This window comes from Tauraco erythrolophus, chromosome 6, assembly GCF_009769465.1.
Source record: "Tauraco erythrolophus isolate bTauEry1 chromosome 6, bTauEry1.pri, whole genome shotgun sequence".
Classification (NCBI taxonomy): domain Eukaryota; kingdom Metazoa; phylum Chordata; class Aves; order Musophagiformes; family Musophagidae; genus Tauraco; species Tauraco erythrolophus.
Genome location: NC_141470.1, coordinates 62,049,242 through 62,066,444, shown reverse-complemented (window position 1 = coordinate 62,066,444; position 17,203 = coordinate 62,049,242). Strand labels below are relative to the sequence as shown.

At 45.3% G+C, this 17,203-nt stretch overlaps 1 protein-coding gene and 1 non-coding gene across 3 annotated transcripts; both read right to left on the bottom strand.

Moving 5' to 3' along the window:
- Positions 1-3,800: 3,800 nt before the first annotated feature.
- EIF5 (eukaryotic translation initiation factor 5) lies at positions 3,801-11,432 on the bottom strand. Of its 2 annotated transcripts, XM_086612629.1 has the most exons (12): positions 11,085-11,432; positions 9,604-9,792; positions 8,776-9,055; positions 8,421-8,502; positions 8,017-8,189; positions 7,609-7,720; positions 6,879-7,018; positions 6,193-6,351; positions 5,834-5,995; positions 5,382-5,546; positions 4,970-5,104; positions 3,801-4,199 (listed from the first exon to the last, which is right to left on the bottom strand). In XM_086612629.1, the coding sequence occupies exons 3-12, from the start codon at positions 8,845-8,847 to the stop codon at positions 4,107-4,109; spliced, it is 1,293 nt and encodes a 430-aa protein (XP_086468755.1). In that variant the 5' UTR covers positions 8,848-9,055; positions 9,604-9,792; positions 11,085-11,432; the 3' UTR covers positions 3,801-4,106. The 2 variants fall into 2 exon arrangements, with proteins under 2 accessions (XP_086468755.1, XP_086468754.1); XM_086612628.1 differs by lacking the exon at positions 9,604-9,792.
- On the bottom strand, positions 7,116-7,238 carry LOC147528635 (small nucleolar RNA SNORA28). The gene has a single exon (XR_015222239.1). It is a non-coding gene; the product is annotated as a small nucleolar RNA SNORA28 (small nucleolar RNA).
- Positions 11,433-17,203: the final 5,771 nt, after the last annotated feature.

Below are 17,203 nucleotides of genomic sequence, written 5' to 3'. Positions count from 1 at the left end.
GCTCTTTCGGAGTAATTAGTTCGAGAAGAAAATAGCTGCCACAGTTGGGAAGACTAATCGGTTCCTGTTGGAACTGTTGTTCCACTCTCCTTGCCGTTTCCGTTAACTGGGAGCCCAGAATTCCTGTCATCTTTGTTATTACCCTGTCGCAGCCCTCGAACGAAAGGATAGCTTTGTTACAGATCGCTACATTAACTACTTCTCAGTGATACCTCTTCAAGCATCAAGGTTCAGAACTTGCGCAACTGGAACACACCCACGTACTAAGCATTATTTATTGGAGTTATAAATCAACTCTTTTAATGCCAGCAAAACATCAACCGAACTGTTTGACATGGGTGGAGACTGGGATCTTTCAGTAAGCGTCTCAACCCAAAGAACAAGGAAGATCTTAGCAGGGAGGAACGATAGCTTCATGGCAATGCCTCATGCAAGTGACCCCGTGGAGTGGACTGCACCCTGTTTAAAAAGCTGACCTCTGAGAGCATCGCCTCGTGGTCGCACCAGCTGGGGCAGCCACTACCACAGCAAGGGGAAATAAAAAGCATTCAGCACGTTACTATGCCTGCTCTAATCCCTTTGAATCACTTTTCCCTTATCTTTAGTCATGGCCTTGCTACAAGCCCAAGCTGCACACTCTCAGGAGCAAAGAGTGTCCTTTTACCCAACACGCATCTACCTTATTCAGCCGAGTGAGGCCCTGGCCTCTAGTGACAATTTTTAGGCTCTCATTGATAAAAGTAAACCCAGGCAATTCTACTTCTTATACGCACAACAATCAGGATTTCAAACCTTGGTTGAAGCCACTGAGCTCCTTTCATCTGCTTGTGATGCTGCCCGAAGCAAAGCCGTCAGCTGAGAAGCATCCTGTTGCGCTGGACAAAGAGAAGCCACTGATGAAGGCTGCTGAGCTGCAGCAAAGCTCTGATCACAGGCTCCTGGAGGAAGATGAAGGTTCGCAAAGCCAAGGCTAATAGACCTGCTGCTAGACCTTCTACCTGCCAAATCGCAGCATTCACGCTGAGGTTTTTAAACAGAGAGACTGTATGGCATGAAGTGAGGGAAATCACCCAACGCTTACTGTTCCCTTTCCTGGTGCCAGGAGTCTCTGAAGCTTCCAGCAGATTGAATCTGAACACCAAGTTGCCTTTTAAAGATGTACTTGTTACTGTTAATCAGATAGCAGCAGCAATAAATTCAAAGACTCAGGAAACTTTTAAGTCAGGCTTCTTCCTTCCCTAAAGAAATGCTCACAAAATGAACACTCATCTTTATTAGGTGGTGGAATCCTGATTTAATGATCTGAGGTGGAAACAGCAGTATGTGGGTGAACATACAGCAAGAGGTGTTAACTCAGTGCCAAGAATTTCATAGTTAGTGGAGGCCTCAGCACTTCTAGAAGCTTGCCCTGTGTGTGAATATTAGGATACCACCTTAAAATACACTTAATCTGACCCACCTGTGGGCTACTAGACAAGAACACTTTTACTCCCTGCACCCGCCCATTGTGTTTACCCCAAATCTACCATCATATAGCTTTGCTATGACATCATCAGTTCACTAATCCCATAGAAAACTCTTCTTTTGGTGGATTTATTTTCTAGTTTCCCCACTGGAGGGAACAGGTCCATCTTACAAGTCGCTTTGTCTTGGGGTGAAAAAAAAAGAGATTATTCTCTTTGGTGGCAGCCTGAAATTGTGATCAAGTCTGCTCTAAAATGAGGCTAACCACGTCCTAAACGAAACTTCACTGTGTCACAGCTGGTAGCAGCCAACACCATGCAACACACACCTCAGACAGAAACCTTCTGGTGACATCCTAGAGATGGTATCAACCTGGATCTGCAAAGCTGCATCTGCACACCACCAGCATGGATCAACTGATGGGTCTGGTGAACTGCACTGACCTGTCCTAGCCAAGAACCGGGCTCAGAGAGCGAGGAGAGGTACTGCCCACTCTGCAGGGAACTCTCTTGTGCAAGTTAAAGGGCACCAGTATTTCTCAACATCGCAACTGAGACAGGTCCTGGGAAGGCACAAAGCTTCTCATTGTTCCCTGTGCAAGCAGGAATCCTGCTCAGGAAAAGGTAAATCCCACTCAAACCCCTGTCTGAAGAACTAGCCCGATGGACAAGCACCTTCTGCTGCAACAGGTAAGCAACTACCACGGAGGCACAACTTGAGGAAGTCTTACACCCACGTCACCAATGTGACCAGGAGATACCAGTGAATGATTTCATTTTCTCCATATTGCCAATACCTAGCCTGTTGACAGAAGGAAGCAGGAAGCCCAGGGCTGAAGCCCTGCCTCCAACTCGAGTGTTTTTAACCCTTCCCTCTCAAACTTCTGTCACCACCCTACAAGTTCTAGCCTTTTGCTTTAAAAAGTTCCACGTTCTAGTCTCTTAATTGCCACTCACACGAACTAAAACCCATCCATACAGTTTTCTACAGCAGTACCAGGCGAAAAATCATCACCTAACAGCTACACTGTGTTTTTTTCAGAGGATCTCAACCTTCCAGACTCTGCTTCCAGCCTGGCACACAAACGTGCAATGGTGTGCACACAACTATTACACAAGGGAAGCGTGTGCCTGCACCAGGAGGAGGTATCTTCTGGAAGGGTCACATGAGGATTAATTAATCTTCCAGGTTCCCAATGAGCATAAAAATTGAAATACAAGCCTAGTCTGAATTGAAAGAAGAAAAAGTGTTCTTGTAAGATGAAAAATAAAAAAGCCAGGACTAAACCTGTATTTAAGTTTTAAAAAATCTTTTTGTACTACTGCAATAAAAAACTTGTCTAAAACAAAACAAGAACGCTTCCAAACATGTCATGGCTTCAACCCTATCGTCCTAATGTTGTTTGCCATGTCTGCCAGGGCCAAGTGACAATTTGAGGCCAAGACCACAGACCTACACCCCACTGCTTTGGAGAGGAAAACTGGCAGCTCAAGTCACCGCTATTGTTAGAGCAAACAAAATCTTCACTGTCATCGAAGTCTAAGAACAATTTGATTAGGAAAAGCAGCACTCACTGTCCACTGGAGCCTCTGTCTCTCAAAACTTGTAATACTGAATCTCAAAACAATGAAAAAAAACATTATTACTCTATTGCCAGTCTTGGTTTTCCAGAGCAAAAGGCAACAAAAATCCCTCCCCAAAACCCCATACTCCTAGGCCAAAACCCGTCACTTGCCACTCCACACCAGTTTCCTGATTTAGATGGACATTTCCCTTTGTATTGTTTCTAAAACCATCAGGTTCCTCAGCGTTGGCATTGAGGATCTACAAAACAGAGCAACACAGGTCGGCCTCAGGGGCTGCCACACGCCAGGCAGCAGAGCCTGCCCTCTTCCCCTCCCTCCCCACCCCGAATCAGACTGGAGGATGGTGACCAGCAGCAGTGCGTGCTGACTGCAGAGGTAGCAGCTCGCTTATCTGTAGTCAAACTGCTGAAACCTGTATTTGGCAGAGGTGTTGGAAACCTCAGAAAAAAAACCCAAACTTACATAGTGAACACCTGTAGGAGTTTTGTTAAAAACACACCTGCAACAATTAGAATCCAGACAGGTGGCCTCTGGTTTAAGCAGCTGGCATCTTTATACTGTACTGCAAAGCTGCCAGCAGCTTCTTGCCCAGGTTTCAAGTCTCCACTGTTGCAACAGCCTCCAAGATTTTTTTTTTTTTTTGCATCTCATACAAGATATTTTTTTCATTTTGTCTCAAAATCCGCACGCTTCATTAAGCTGTGTAAATACTTACTTGGAAAAGAAATAAGGGAGTTCAGAGTCACGAAGTAAGATTGACCAAAACCAAATCCTTTATTTCCACAACTGTATAAATGTGCTCCAAGTATGTGTCCAACACAAGTTAGAAAAACAAAATAGAACATGCCAGTTGCAAACTAGATCAGTTCACCGACGTGCTGACTCCTTGGTATTAGGCTTAGTTACACAAGACCAGTCACAGTAAAAAGATACATTTTAGAGTACAAAGAGTAGCGGGATGTTAAGCCATTTCAGCTTGTGCACATACAAGTCACACTTCTGGCAGAAAACGCAGAGAAGTTTGCATTATTTTGCTGGAAGCTATGTTGCATCACTTTAAATGGCATCAATATCGATATCGTCATCTTTATTGTTTGCAGGCTTCACAGTTTCAACTTTAGGTACACTGGCAGTTGTAGAGTACACCACCTGTAGCGACAAGGCACTTAGTTTTACTACAGCATCTACTGCCACTGTTAAGCAGTACAGTAATTTTAACATCAGGAGTTGCAACACCCACCCACTCAACAGCCCTCCTGTCTACTGGCAGGAACTGCTCCATGTTCTGAAACATGCTGCTCAGCCCTCCCAGTACAAGCCGAGTTCAGGCACGCTGCAACTATAGCTACACCTAACATCTGTCTTTAGAAGGCAGGAGTGTGCGTGCGAGTCTGCAAGAAGCAGGATCTCCTATCAGGAACAAGAGCAGGTACTATTGGGAGAAGGACAAACAAGCCCACACGCAAAAAAGATCCCAGCCAGAGTCAGCTGGAGTGTAGCTAAGAGATGCTACCTGGGGGCCTAAGCCGTGGGGAAAATCAAGTTGTTCTTTAATCAGCTTTTCTAACACACCCCACCAACTTCTAAAACACAAGGGCTTTATTGACAATATGGCAGGATCTCTTGCCAGTCTTTTGCTCTATCAACTACTACTGTGCAAGAGTCTGTACCGTTCCAGAGAGAGAGTCTTTGGCTACTGAGACACACCTGTACTGCTACAAAAGTGTCTTCAGTAGACAAGTGACTGTGTCCAGCAAAACCAGTCTGACAAAGCATTAGAAATGAGGTGTTCCTCCAGTTCCCAACAAGCGCAGTAATACACTAAGCTGTTTTATAGTGCACCAGGATGAAGTCCAAGACTCAAGCATGAAGAAACAGTGCAAACTTGAAGCTGTGTACAGTAAGCGACCCTTTCCTACCTCTATGTTTTCATCTTCATCCTCTTCTTCATTACCGGAAGATTCCTCTTCAGCTTCCTTTAGCCATTTAATAAATGGTTCTGCTTTGACACGGATTTCTTTGGCAAGCTCCTTGGAAACGTATTTCTTTGAGGTCTGAAACATGGAAGTACAGAGACTTGGCTTGAACACTGAAGGAGTTTACATCAGATCATACCCCAATTCAGCAAGAGCCTAACTTAGAACTCTAACCTCACCCCACTGCGTCCAACAACCCCATTTTTGAAAGAGAGGTTTCTCCCACACAGTAACTTATCTCAGATTAGTTATTTGAAGACATCTGCACAAGAAACTACACTAGAATGGAGAAGCCAGATGCAGTATGCTAACTCAGGTACTTAGCTAGTATAGTACATGAAATACAACCCTTTACCTTTTCTGCCCAGCTAAGGATGACTTCTTCTTCCAGAAGATCTGCATCATACATTTCCTTCAAAATATGTGGTATTTTAGAAATAAGCTGAGACTGATGCATGGCTACCACACACTCAAAGCCATGGAGAAGGTACCTCTGAGCTTTCTTGTTGTTGTGGCAGAACTAGAATAGTGACAAAACCAAAAGCAATAAGTTAGCTTTTTTCCTCTTCAGAAAGCTGCTGCTTCTGCTCAACTCAACAAGACAGTAAAATTTACAACAGCTTATACTGTCTCTCCCAGCAGTTTTCCCTAGGTAACCAGTAGTGGTTTAAAAACAACATCATCACCACCACCACCTACAAAAAGCTTTCTTCCCCACAGGACCATGCAATCCAGAAGCCAGCCAAGCAGTTGCTACAAAACCCCAGCACAACAGTTGTTACACTGGGTGCAGAAGAGACTGCTTACACGAAGGAAGTGACGCCTGTATTTCCTTATCTGTTCGCGAATCTTTTCGTCGAAAAGGACTTCAGTGAGAACTAGCGGGCCCATAGCCTTTACATCCAGTCTCTCTGCTTCTGCTACAATGTCTTTGTCAGAAGTATCAATAACGCCTTCTTCCTTCTTTTTCTACAAGACAGAACAAGTAGAAGTGTTTGAAAGTTACTCAGGTCTGTGCCAATGCTCTATTGCACTGCTTCCTTCCTCATCACTGGTGCAATCAGTACTTTGGTAGAAGCTTCAGCAGGTTGCTCTTGGTCTCCTTACCAACATTTTATACAACTACAGCAGAGTGGTTACCAAGAAAACCACCAAGAAATACTCACCTTCACAAAATCAAATAGTATGTTGACTCTCTCCTCCACTGTTCTTTCCAGGTCTTCACTAAGTGTGAGGTTTTTTGCATGGTCACTGATTTCATCCATTCTACGTCTCTGGGCTTCTTCTGTTGTGTCTTCACCCCAGTCATCATCATCCTCCTCCTCCTAAAAAACAAAACCAACCGAGAGATTCATACAATGTTAGTACAAGCTTAATAATAGGTGAGTGTTGTTTCTAGATACAGACTTGAAAGCATTTTTATGAACAAGTATTTTTGATTTTCCCTAAAGAAAGAATTACACTATGATTGGCAAGTCAAAGAGGATGGAGAAAAGACAGATGTAGGCAAGAAGTAATGGAAGCTAGATATGTGTTTGCAGCCATCTGTAGGGTTACGTAAGTGTGCTGTTTCATCGCTCTATCTAGTACACTCACAAGATACTCCTTTCCAGGGACCTGGATTGTAAAGGGTATGCAGCTTTCACTTAGCAAGGAGCACACATACTGTTACTGAAGAATTGATGAAGCTGCTACAGAGTGGAGACAAGGATACTGCTATTTAGCAGGGAAGTTCTAGATACACTAAGAACTTTTGGTGCCATGTTGACTTGCAAGGAATCCCACTGATTTGAGTTTTAAATAGGAGCAAGACACCACACACACTCATCTCCACACTTTCCCTTCTACTTACCACAACCTGTGGAGGAGTAATCTCCTCTGGTGGTGGTGGTGGAAGTGTCTCATTGCTGGACACAGAACCATTCTCTTTGTCCTTGCCTTTCCTGTTCTTCTTCTCCTTTTCTTTCTTTCCTGTGCCAGTGTCACCACTTTCTGCAAGTGAATTTTAATGTTTTAGCCTACTCTAGTTCATAGAGTGAAGTCCCTGCACCACTGCACCTCTTTCAAATCCCCATTTCAAAAACATAAGGTTGTCCAAGTCTATATAACAGGTGACCTCACAAGCAGAGACCCCTGGAATAGGTTAGACTTTTCTATTCTAGCAAGCTTAAATTGCAGCAGGCAACTAGATGCTTACTACAGAGTGTTGCTTGCGCAGAACAAGTACCTTACAGTTAGCATTTACTATGCTGCTTTTACTTCCTACCCTTTTAATTCATGGTGACTTAAAGGCAAAACTGCAGTGAGCTCCTGCTAATTAGTTCTCCTCCTCCTAAGTTTTGTCCTGCACAGGCAAATGCAACTCTTCACAAGTACTGCTGCTTGGGAAGGACACAGGATTACAAGGGAAGAGACTGCTCATATTGGAACTATGAACACACACCTACTAACATACTATAGGAGTATGCTGGCGCCTTTTTACACATTAATTAGATGCAAACTATTTGTTTTTCCACTTCATTAACAGCACTCACACCGCAGAACTTCCCTTTATCCCCACCAAATAAGGAAACAACACCTACCAGGTGGGTTTTTGAGAATGAACGTGCAGAGTTTATGGTTTGTGTCAAGCATGCCTCGATAGCCACAGGCTTTGCAAGAGTTACCTATAGTTTGTTTCTTAGGATTGACATGCTGTAAAAAAAAAAAAAACAAACCTCCAATTAACATATCACTTACAAAACAATTATGCATTAAAGCCTAAACCTGATGTTTACATTACCATCTCCACAGAATTAAGCCAGATGTATAAATACTTTGTATCACTCCCAACAGAGAAAGTTTAGAAGTAGCAATCTAGCTCAGAAGTTTTGACCCAAGTCTAAAAGCTTCCCAGTGGAAGGGAGTTTCTCTTCACAGATATTCAAGTCAGCTATTAACTTCGCACCACTTCCATAGTCTTACTATTATTACAGACAGAGAGCACTCACCAGATCAGTTTCAGGATTCTCACACTCAGGACAGAGAACAAATTTTTTAATGAATCCATCCAACATGTCTTGCAGCTTATTCGCCTCATGAGATCCATTGACAATGTAACGGTCATTCTTAACATCAAACTGGGTCTGTGCTCCCAGCTCACAACCAAAAAATTTGGTAGGATCTGTAAAGGAAGTATAATAACCACCACTGTCTTCATATCTTCACTGTGATTTTTAACAGCCAAGTAAATATGCCACTGCTTCTTTCTGTTCATTATTTCATCCTGAGATACTCACATTCCTTTCTTACAATCTTGAAAGAACAGTGCTAATTAATGCTTTATTAGCTACTTAACACTACCACTTCAAACACAACAGCACAAAAAATTGCTATCTCACTCTGGGCTACTTACACGTTGGAGGCCGATTAAGCGCCTTTGCAACGTCAACCATGTTGACTATAACCGTCTTTATTCCATTTCCTTTGCCCTCCACCTGAAGAAAGAGAAAGTGTTTTAAGATTAAGTGACTTCAACAGCCAAACCCAGTATGTATCACCCATTTCACTACATCAAGAGTTCTGCTTTGAAGTGTGTCTTCCTAAAAAAGCTAATGCGTACTTCGTCTGGACAGAAACGAGCAGACCTCCTCCCTGCTCTATGACTGTCTAAACACTGGGATCATTACCTCACACCTCTATTTCTCTTCTATCAAGACAGCAAGTCATATGAAACACTACCTACTTACTGCTAATGGTTAGTGAGTTACCTTGGCAATCAGACGGGGCATTTTGTAGCGATAGAACTGATCTGAAACACTGCGGTTGACGTTGACAGACATTTTGCCTTATTAGTAGCTTTATCAATAAGATGAAGAGATCTTTGATTGCAGTTTTTTGGTATCTTCTGTCTGGAGAAGACGGGATGACATAAACGACTGCAAGAGTTCTCGGTCTCTGACATGAAAAAATTTTCGCCACTGAGGCTGTAAGGTTCTTGCTTGTATGCTATGTTTCCCCAATACAGGTACCAGTGGCTGCGCAACAGCTCTGCAAACGTTAATAAACAGAAAAGAAATTAAGTTTACCTGAATATTCACCAATCAGATTTTGCTAGAGAACTACAAAAGTAACTACACTTAGGGTGAAAAGATTTTTTTTTTTTAAAGTATGTTTTTTACACTATGGCTTGCTTCAACTTGTGGAATGGAAAAACAATAGCCTTGCATTGTACTGCTAAGTAATTTTTCCTCAACTACACCATAGAGCTTTCTACTCTCTTCTTTCTTACTACCCAAAAAGAATTCAACAGCTTAGGACTATTTTCTGTACAATTAACTCCTGAAGGAGTGCTGCGATCAATAAGGAAGGGAAAGGAACACAGCTTGATTTATTATGGAGACCAACAGCTCTTGTACAGAGAGGGTCACGTGAATCATTTCACGCTGCAGGATGCAGAAGGATCTGGAAAATAGTTTCAAATTTCACATCATAGCATGAACTTATCACATAAACTGAAGTCTGTCAGAACATTAAGAAGCATCAGTAAGATGAAGCAGCAGCAATCTGTAGCCCAATGTAATTTTTACATGGCTTACCAGTTTTTTGGATCGGAGTGGAAAAGAGTTGAAAAATAGGTAATTCTCCCTCTCAATTATGGAGCAGCTTCTGTTGAGTTCTGACTTAACAATAAGCCTGATAAAGTCTGACATAAGTTGCTTCACTGTAGAAAGCCTAGCAATGCAGAGGTACAGAGCAGTGCAGCAGCTTTTCCAGTTGATTTTTTTCTTAGGGAAAGGGGGGAGGGGGAGGAAGGGGAAGGAGGATGAATCCTATTATTAAAGTTGCCTTAACCAGTATTTACATATTTAAATTAACATGTGTCTCTATAATCAGATCCAAGAGTACCTAAGCCACAACTGGTTGACTACCCAGGCAACCCTAACTACAGCATGGCTATTCTGACACGTCATCATGTTGTTATCATTAACGACAGAAGCGTTGACACATTAAAACAGCCTACTTAGTATTTATGATTAAGTATTTATGCATGTCTGTTGGTTCTGCATGGTCCGAGTCCCTCCGATCACGCTGACCAAGTCCTTTACACAGGAAACAAACAGATCTGTCTGCGCCTCATGTTCTACGCTTTCTCAGACGCAGTTTCGCCCTTCCTCAGCCAAAAACGCTCGGCGGACTTTGCTCCAAGCACGAGGCTTCCTTCCCCCGCCATGGCTAAAAAGAGCCGCCACGTGACCTGGCCGCGTGCCGGCGGCAGCCCTGAGGAAGCAGGTATGTCGGTGACCGAGCGCGAGCCGTTCCCCCTCCTTCCCGATCCCGGCTTTTGTCTGCTGCAGATTGAAGCTCCCTCTCCCGGTCCCTAGGACACCTCATCCCGAGCACCACCACCCCCCGCCGCACGCAAAGGAAAAAGCGGGAAGGCAGAGGGCCTCCCGGCTCCCAAGCACGGTCTCCCCGCCCCGCTCAGCCCCGCGATGACTCATAAATGCAGCAGTGAAGCACTGAGTCAGCCCCGAAGGGATGGATGGGGAGGGGAAGCCGCCTCCAGCCGCGCATGCGCCCCGCAGCCGCGGGGGTGCCGGGCTCGGCGGCTGCCCCCTCCCTCCCCTCCGTCCCCCGTCCCCCCGGGGCCAGCCCGTCACGGGCGGGCGCCCCCCCGCCACCGGGTCCGTAACTGCGCCACCGCGCCCCCTCCCCGCCCGCCCCCGGCACGGGCAGGCGCGGCCCCCGCCGCCGCCATCTTGTCTCCTCGCATGGCGGCGGTGGGGAATTAAAGGAAAAAAAATTTCAGGACAAAACCAAAACCACTAAAAAAAAAAATCAGCAAACAGGTACAACTGAAATGTCGGGGCTTTTAACTTTTTTTTTCCTGCTAGTTTTTCTTCCCCCTTCCACCAAGGGGGACACTTCGTTACACAAAACCTCCCCCACGATCCGCGTTTACCGACGCCTCAGCCCAGCCTAAAGCGCCGACCTGCTCCTCGCCCCTTCCCAGGACCCAATCCCTCCTCTCAATCCCGGCTGCTCTCGTGTGCCCTAGCCCAGCACTAATACTCACCGTTTTCGTCCAATAAAGACATAAACCCAACGCTGCTCGCCCCGGGCTGCGACGAAGCCGAGTGTGCGAGGAGAACAGGGCCGTGGGGGCACTTATATCCAGACGGAAAGGGAGGCGGAGGCGGACGCCGCAGCCTCCGGGTCCCGGCGTCCTGAGGCGGGCGGTATCAGCAGGGACAGCAGTGCCGGACAATCTGCGGGTAAGACACAATCAGGGGCATCGTTAGCGGCGACACCTGTGAGGAGAGGGAGGAGAAGGAGGGGGGAGAAGAGGGAAGGGGGGAGGGAGAAGCGGTGGCCGGCGCGCAGCTCAGGCAGAAGAGGGCGGCTGATGGGACCCCGGCAATGGCTGCCCCGTACTCACCTCTAGAATGTTCTCGCTCTAACTGAACAACGCCAAAGCTGGGATCAATCAGCCAGCGGCGCGCCCCGCCCCCTCAGCCTCACCATTGGCTCGCCGTTCGCCTTTTGACGGCGCTATTGGCTGAGGGCTCGACGTCCCCCTCACCCACTGGCAGCGACCGCTATCAATCAAGACACCCCTCTCTTCACCTCCCCCCTCCCGTGCCCCGAAGGACATCGCGTCTACATTGGCGGCGTCTCGCGAGAGAGCGCGCGATGGGGTGGGGGAGCTGCGAGGGCTGAGTCAGCGCGGCAGCGCCCGCGGGTCTCGCGCTTTGCGCGGCCTCGTGCTGAGCGGCCTCTCCCTTCCCTCAGCGCCGCCTCGCGCCTTGCGGCAGGGAGAGGCGCCTCGGCTTCCCCTCAGGGCCGCCATCCCTTCCGGGAAGGCGAATGGGACGCGACAGCCCCCCCGGCCTACCACGGGCCTGCCGAGCCCGCGCGGCCCGGGGGCGCTGGGCGCCTCGGGAAGGGCCCCAGTCCGGCTCCTCACCCTCCGCACTCCGGCTTCCCGCACGCCGGCGGCTCGGAGCAGGCCCCGAGGGGGCTGGCGGCGCCCCTTGCCCTGCTGCAGTCCGGCGTTGCTCGCAGTGCTGTAGGAATGACAATCTGGGTCGGTTGCCACTCATAATAGTCTGGCAATGACCGGACGCTTGACATCACAGCAACTACATTACAAATAATTTAAAGCAATTAAGTTGCTGAATAAGTTGTGTTTTTCCTGTACAGTCTGCTTTCAGGGTGCAGGAAAGAACCTGTTGTTTAACTAAAGTCAAAGACTCAGCTTTGGGTAGCTCTGGGTGCTTGGGCTACCTTACAGAGGATGATGAAATTGCCATGTGTGTATGCTCTCTATTCTTAATCTAAAATGTTGCCCTCCTTCCTCAGCTGAGTTGAGACCGTGGCTGAAATACGTTTAGATTTACATTCACTCAAAAAGCACGAAACTGGTCTTTTCTTCCCTGTGCTATGTTCTTTCCCATCTTCTTCCGTCTTCGCTCTTCCAGTACCACAGGAATTACGTATTTTGGACGTTTTAGAATGCAAGTGATGTTCAAGTGGTGAAGAACTTAAAATTTTGACTTTATCAATTGAGTGATGAACCAACTCTCTTACCCCTATAAATACTCCCTGGCAAAACAATGCTCCTTGGTTCCTGTCACTGTGTCTTACAGAATAATGTTGTAAAGCTTCTTGATGGCTATGTGGGTGTATAGAGCAAAAGAGAGGGAATGGAGATGAAACTAGTAGTGACATTAAATAGTGTCTCATACTGTAAATCTCTTCCTTCCTCAAGTTAGTTTTGAAATGGAGGTTTCCTGGCTGTCTTTGATATGTGTTTATGTAGTCCAAGGAAACACCCCTCCTGTTGAACCTTCAAGTACATCTTGAACATTTTTTGTGTGATAGGCAAAAGAACTGCATTAAAATATGAAGGTGACTGATAAATGAAGTTTTCTTAGAAATCATTAAAGCTGGGCTATCATTATGAACACTTCCAGTGACACGCAATAAAAAAATCTTATTCCCTCAACTGGAGCAACCAGAAGTAAATGTGCACATCTCAGTGCTTTCTAGCAAGATCCTTTTTCATGATGGCTGCTGCCCTAGTTACATGTCACTTTTCAGCCTATGGAATAGCAAGTGTTTGTATCCAGGACACCATCCTGTAAAACACGATGTGAGTCTGTCTTGGGCTTCACCATCTGCATTTGAAAAAGTTAAAAATTCTTCAGGATATATTAAATGTCTCCTTGATAAATACACAGCAATATTTTTTTAAAGCATGAGAAAGAGGGTTTGGGCAAAATAAGGAAGCATCTGCAAAATACGTGAGGCTTGGCAGTCACCGTGAAGGAAAAAAAAAATTATTAAAATGTGGGAGGCAAGAAAAGCGCTGCAGAAACTCCTTTGCTGTGAACATAAGCAGCATGTATAACTTGCTGAATGCCTCCTGTCTGTGGCTTTAGTTCCATGCTACAACACCTATGAGGTTAATAAATTACGAGTGTTAAAGCATGCTGCTGCCAACACCACTTTATTGAGCAGCAAAAAGGAAATGAGATCCTGGATTTGGTGCTGTTTGACATAATGAGTAACTCTGAACAGTAATGATTAGTAGCATAAAGAAAGATTTTATTTTTTTTAAAAAAATGGTAGTGTATATTTTGACATCATTAAGTTAGAGAGTTACCTTTTAAGATGATGTTCCTTCTGCCAAAAGCAGATTCCATACAGATGAAGTCGTATGAAATTCTCCTGGATTATACAAAACAGACAAAAATTGTGGATTATTGTGTTCTTGGTGCCTAGTTGTTGATTTTTTTTCTCACCAGAAAAATTAATTAATATTAAATGTTGGATCTCAAATAATTTTTACTGAATCTTAATATTTATAGTTTGTTCACTTTAGTATTTCTCGGTTCAGACAAGACAGACAAATATTTTGTCTCCTCCCACTTCAAAATGTCATGATTTAATGAACCCCAAAGTTCATAGTTCACATTGCTTGTGTGACCTTCACAATACAGACCACTTGTATGCTTCGCACTTCGCTGGTAGAAACTAAGCAGGTTTTATGTATACTTCTGTTGTTAAGACATTTAAAATGACATTAGTAAGTCAGGTTTTGGAAGTAGTTTCGTGTCTGAGAATAGGAAGTGTTCTGCGGTGGACCTTAGGGTGCATTTCCTTCTCAGAGGAATGCTGTATTATCGTTCAGTTCAGCCTTGAACAATTCAAGTTTGTTTTATGTTGCCTTAGTCAGTTTTTATCAAAAATAACAGAGTCAATGTCTGTGATAATGCAGCAAAATCAAAATTCGATTGAAAGTCTTAATTTAGACCTATACTTAAAATGTAAATCTTTAAAAATGGGTGTTGTAATCCTGTGTGTTTATGTTCTCTGGTAGACAACCTTGTGTCCTGCCTGCGGTTTGTTCTTCAACAAGTTTGTCATCTATCAGTGGTGTGGTTGGCTATAAACTTAACCCGATTTCAAATCCCACTTGTTAACCTTGGCCTTGAAAAATGTTTTTTCTCTGCTCTAAGCTGTACGTATTATCTCCCAGTGGCTGTTTCAGAGCTGTTATTTTGTCCAGTGCAGGCAGGAGCCCTTAGCAGCTGAGCGACTCCTCGTCGTGCTTTCTTCATGGCTTTTGCTTTGATTTCAGTAATTTCAGAAGATGGAAAGAGGTTATGTATAGTTGCACTGAACCCTGAACAGCAAGAGCCTTTCTTCTTCCTATCTTGGAAACGTGTAGAGAAAGTTTAATTATTTACATGCCAGGTTTGAATACACAGCCTCTGGGGAAGCATGAGTCCAAAATCCATCGGGATCGACACTAGACACTTATCAGTAGCAAGGGCAGAGGCTAATTCTTGTTTTGTTTTTCAGGAGCTCCACATTCATTGCTGTCTGGCAGCTCACTGTTCACTTGGGGAGACTCTCTGAAACGCCTTCCTCCTCAGGCTCTGCAACTTCACCATTCTTGTTAGCTAGCCGTAGTAGTGCGGGAATTAGTAAACAGGGAAAAAGGAGAGCAGCTATATGATGTTAGACACACATATAGCCATTATTTATGATAGTTATTTTTGTTGCTTCTATTACTGTGCAGAAGTGCTAAAATATCCCACTTAGTGTTTGGGTCCAAGTGCCCTGAAAGGGCTCAGTGTTCAGCTGACAGCGTGAGGCAGGCTCTGCCCCAAATCTGTCGTCGTCTCGGCAGGCACGATGAGGCTCCCTCCTGCCCTCCCTTTCTCCGACAGAGTGTGTCTGCCTACGTAAGGGAGGTGCCTCAGCAAGGAGAGGCAACCAGCTTTCTCTGCAGTATTTGAACTGGGGTTTGATAGCTGTCAATGCTAAGGGGAAAGGATGCTTTTTCTGTATCCCGGGGTTTCCTATCAGGATGCAACGTTGGGGAGGAGTAGAGGCTGGCTGGATAGGAGAGCAGTGCTAAGGGGATGCAGGGCCTGACTCTCCAGTTAGTGCTGCTCTATATGAGACCACTGCATCATCTGCTGAGGCAGCACCGCCCTCCTGTACAAACACTGTATCCAACACCAAGTAGGCTCACCACGTTGCATTTAACAGGGTATGGGGTGGCTTCCTGGAGCATCATCAAACCCAATGGGTCTGTTGTCACTTTGGCCTCCCTGAATAAGGCTGAGGTAGGCAGAGAGCATCCCTGCTCCGTCTGGGTGTATGTTTGCTGCAATACTCTTTCCAAAATAATAGTAGTAACAGATCTTTTCTTAGACCAACTGGTATCTGGAAGAACTAGCAAGCTTCCTGAATAGCTGAGTTATGCCCATGCTTGTGGGTTGAAAGGAGGGCTAAAGACTGTCACATGCATCTCTGAATTTCAAACAGCACCTATCTTCAGCCATGGGTTAGAAAAGTGGGTGTTTGGGCTATCAGGCTGCATGTACTCGATGGCCATTTGAGTGGTCTCACTGTGTTTTTCTACTATAACATGAATTTTCATCAACATGTTCCTTTAGTTGTTAACGTGTACATGTGTAATTTCTTTTGCATAGTTTTTTCTGTGGGTTGATTTTTCAGTAGTGTACCTTTACCTTTGGCATTGCACTTGGCTAGTTTTTTGCCTGTGGGAAAAGTCTGTTGGAAATTTTACAGGCAGTAGTTGTTTGGATGAAAGGACAAAATAAAACATCCTTTTGAGAAAATAAAACCAGACTGTCTGTGTTTAAAGAGGCAAATAAACAAAGACAAACTCACAGAAATGAATGAAGAGTACAGATGGGGTGGAAGTTCAATCAGGAGGTGAATTCCCACCTGGAATACTGCATTCAGCTGTGGAGTCCCCAACACAAGAAGGACATGGAGCTGCTGGAGTGAGTCTGGAGGGGGCCACAAAGATGATCTGAGGGCTGGAGCACCTCTGCTATGAAGACAGGCTGAGAGAGTTGAGGCTGTTCAGCTGGAGAAGAGAAGGCTCCGGGGTCATCTTATCGCAGCCTTCTAGTACTTAAAGGGGGCCTACAGGAAAGCTAGAGAGGGACTTTTTACAAGGGTATGGAGTGATTGGACAAGGGGCGATGGCTTTAAACTGAAGAGGGGAGATTTAGATTAGATATAAGGAAGAAATTTTTCACACAGAGGGTGGCGAGGCACTGGAACAGGTTGCCCAGAGAAGTTGTAGATGCCCCATCCCTGGAAGTGTTCAAGGTCAGGTTGGATGAGGCTTTGAGCAACCTGGTGTAGTGGAGGGTGTCCCTGCCCATGGCAGGGGGGTTGGAACTGGATGATCTTTGAGGTCCCTTTCAACTCTAACCATTCTATGATTCTATGAATTCAGCTCAGCACAGGTTGGAGGTCTGTGACAGAGATGCTGCTGGCTTGGAGAGCTGTTTCTCTCTGTGTGTCTCAGCAGTAAGTGGAAGTGTTGGTGATAGGAGTCAGAGCAGCCAGATTTCCTCAGTTTGTTCCAGGTAGCAGCTTTGGCTACGGGCCTCACTGGCAACCCCTGGCATTGTCCAGAAGTTGTATGCTTGTGTTTGACAAATCTGCCTGCTACACTTGTATGGCAGCTGAAAGAAGTGGATGTGGAAGATGAGGAGTCCCTGGGGAATATAGCTTCCAGCTGAGAACACGCTGTCAAAGCTGCCTGCCTGTTCATTATGCCCATTAGCAACCACTGCATTTACATTTCCCTGCTGCTTGTCGTGGCCAGGCTTCAGACTTCATAATCTGTCTGCT

What these genes read in the sequence shown, in the direction of transcription:
- EIF5 (XM_086612629.1), bottom strand. Translation starts at nt 8,847, where the DNA reads ATGTCTGTCAACGTCAACCGCAGTGTTTCAGATCAGTTCTATCGCTAC. An exon ending in TACTATTTGATTTTGTGAAG is followed by an intron (nt 5,996 to 6,192) that starts GTGAGTATTTCT and finishes TCTGTCTTGTAG; the next exon opens with AAAAAGAAGGAAGAAGGCGT. An exon ending in ATGAAGATGAAAACATAGAG is followed by an intron (nt 4,200 to 4,969) that starts GTAGGAAAGGGT and finishes TTGTCGCTACAG; the next exon opens with GTGGTGTACTCTACAACTGC.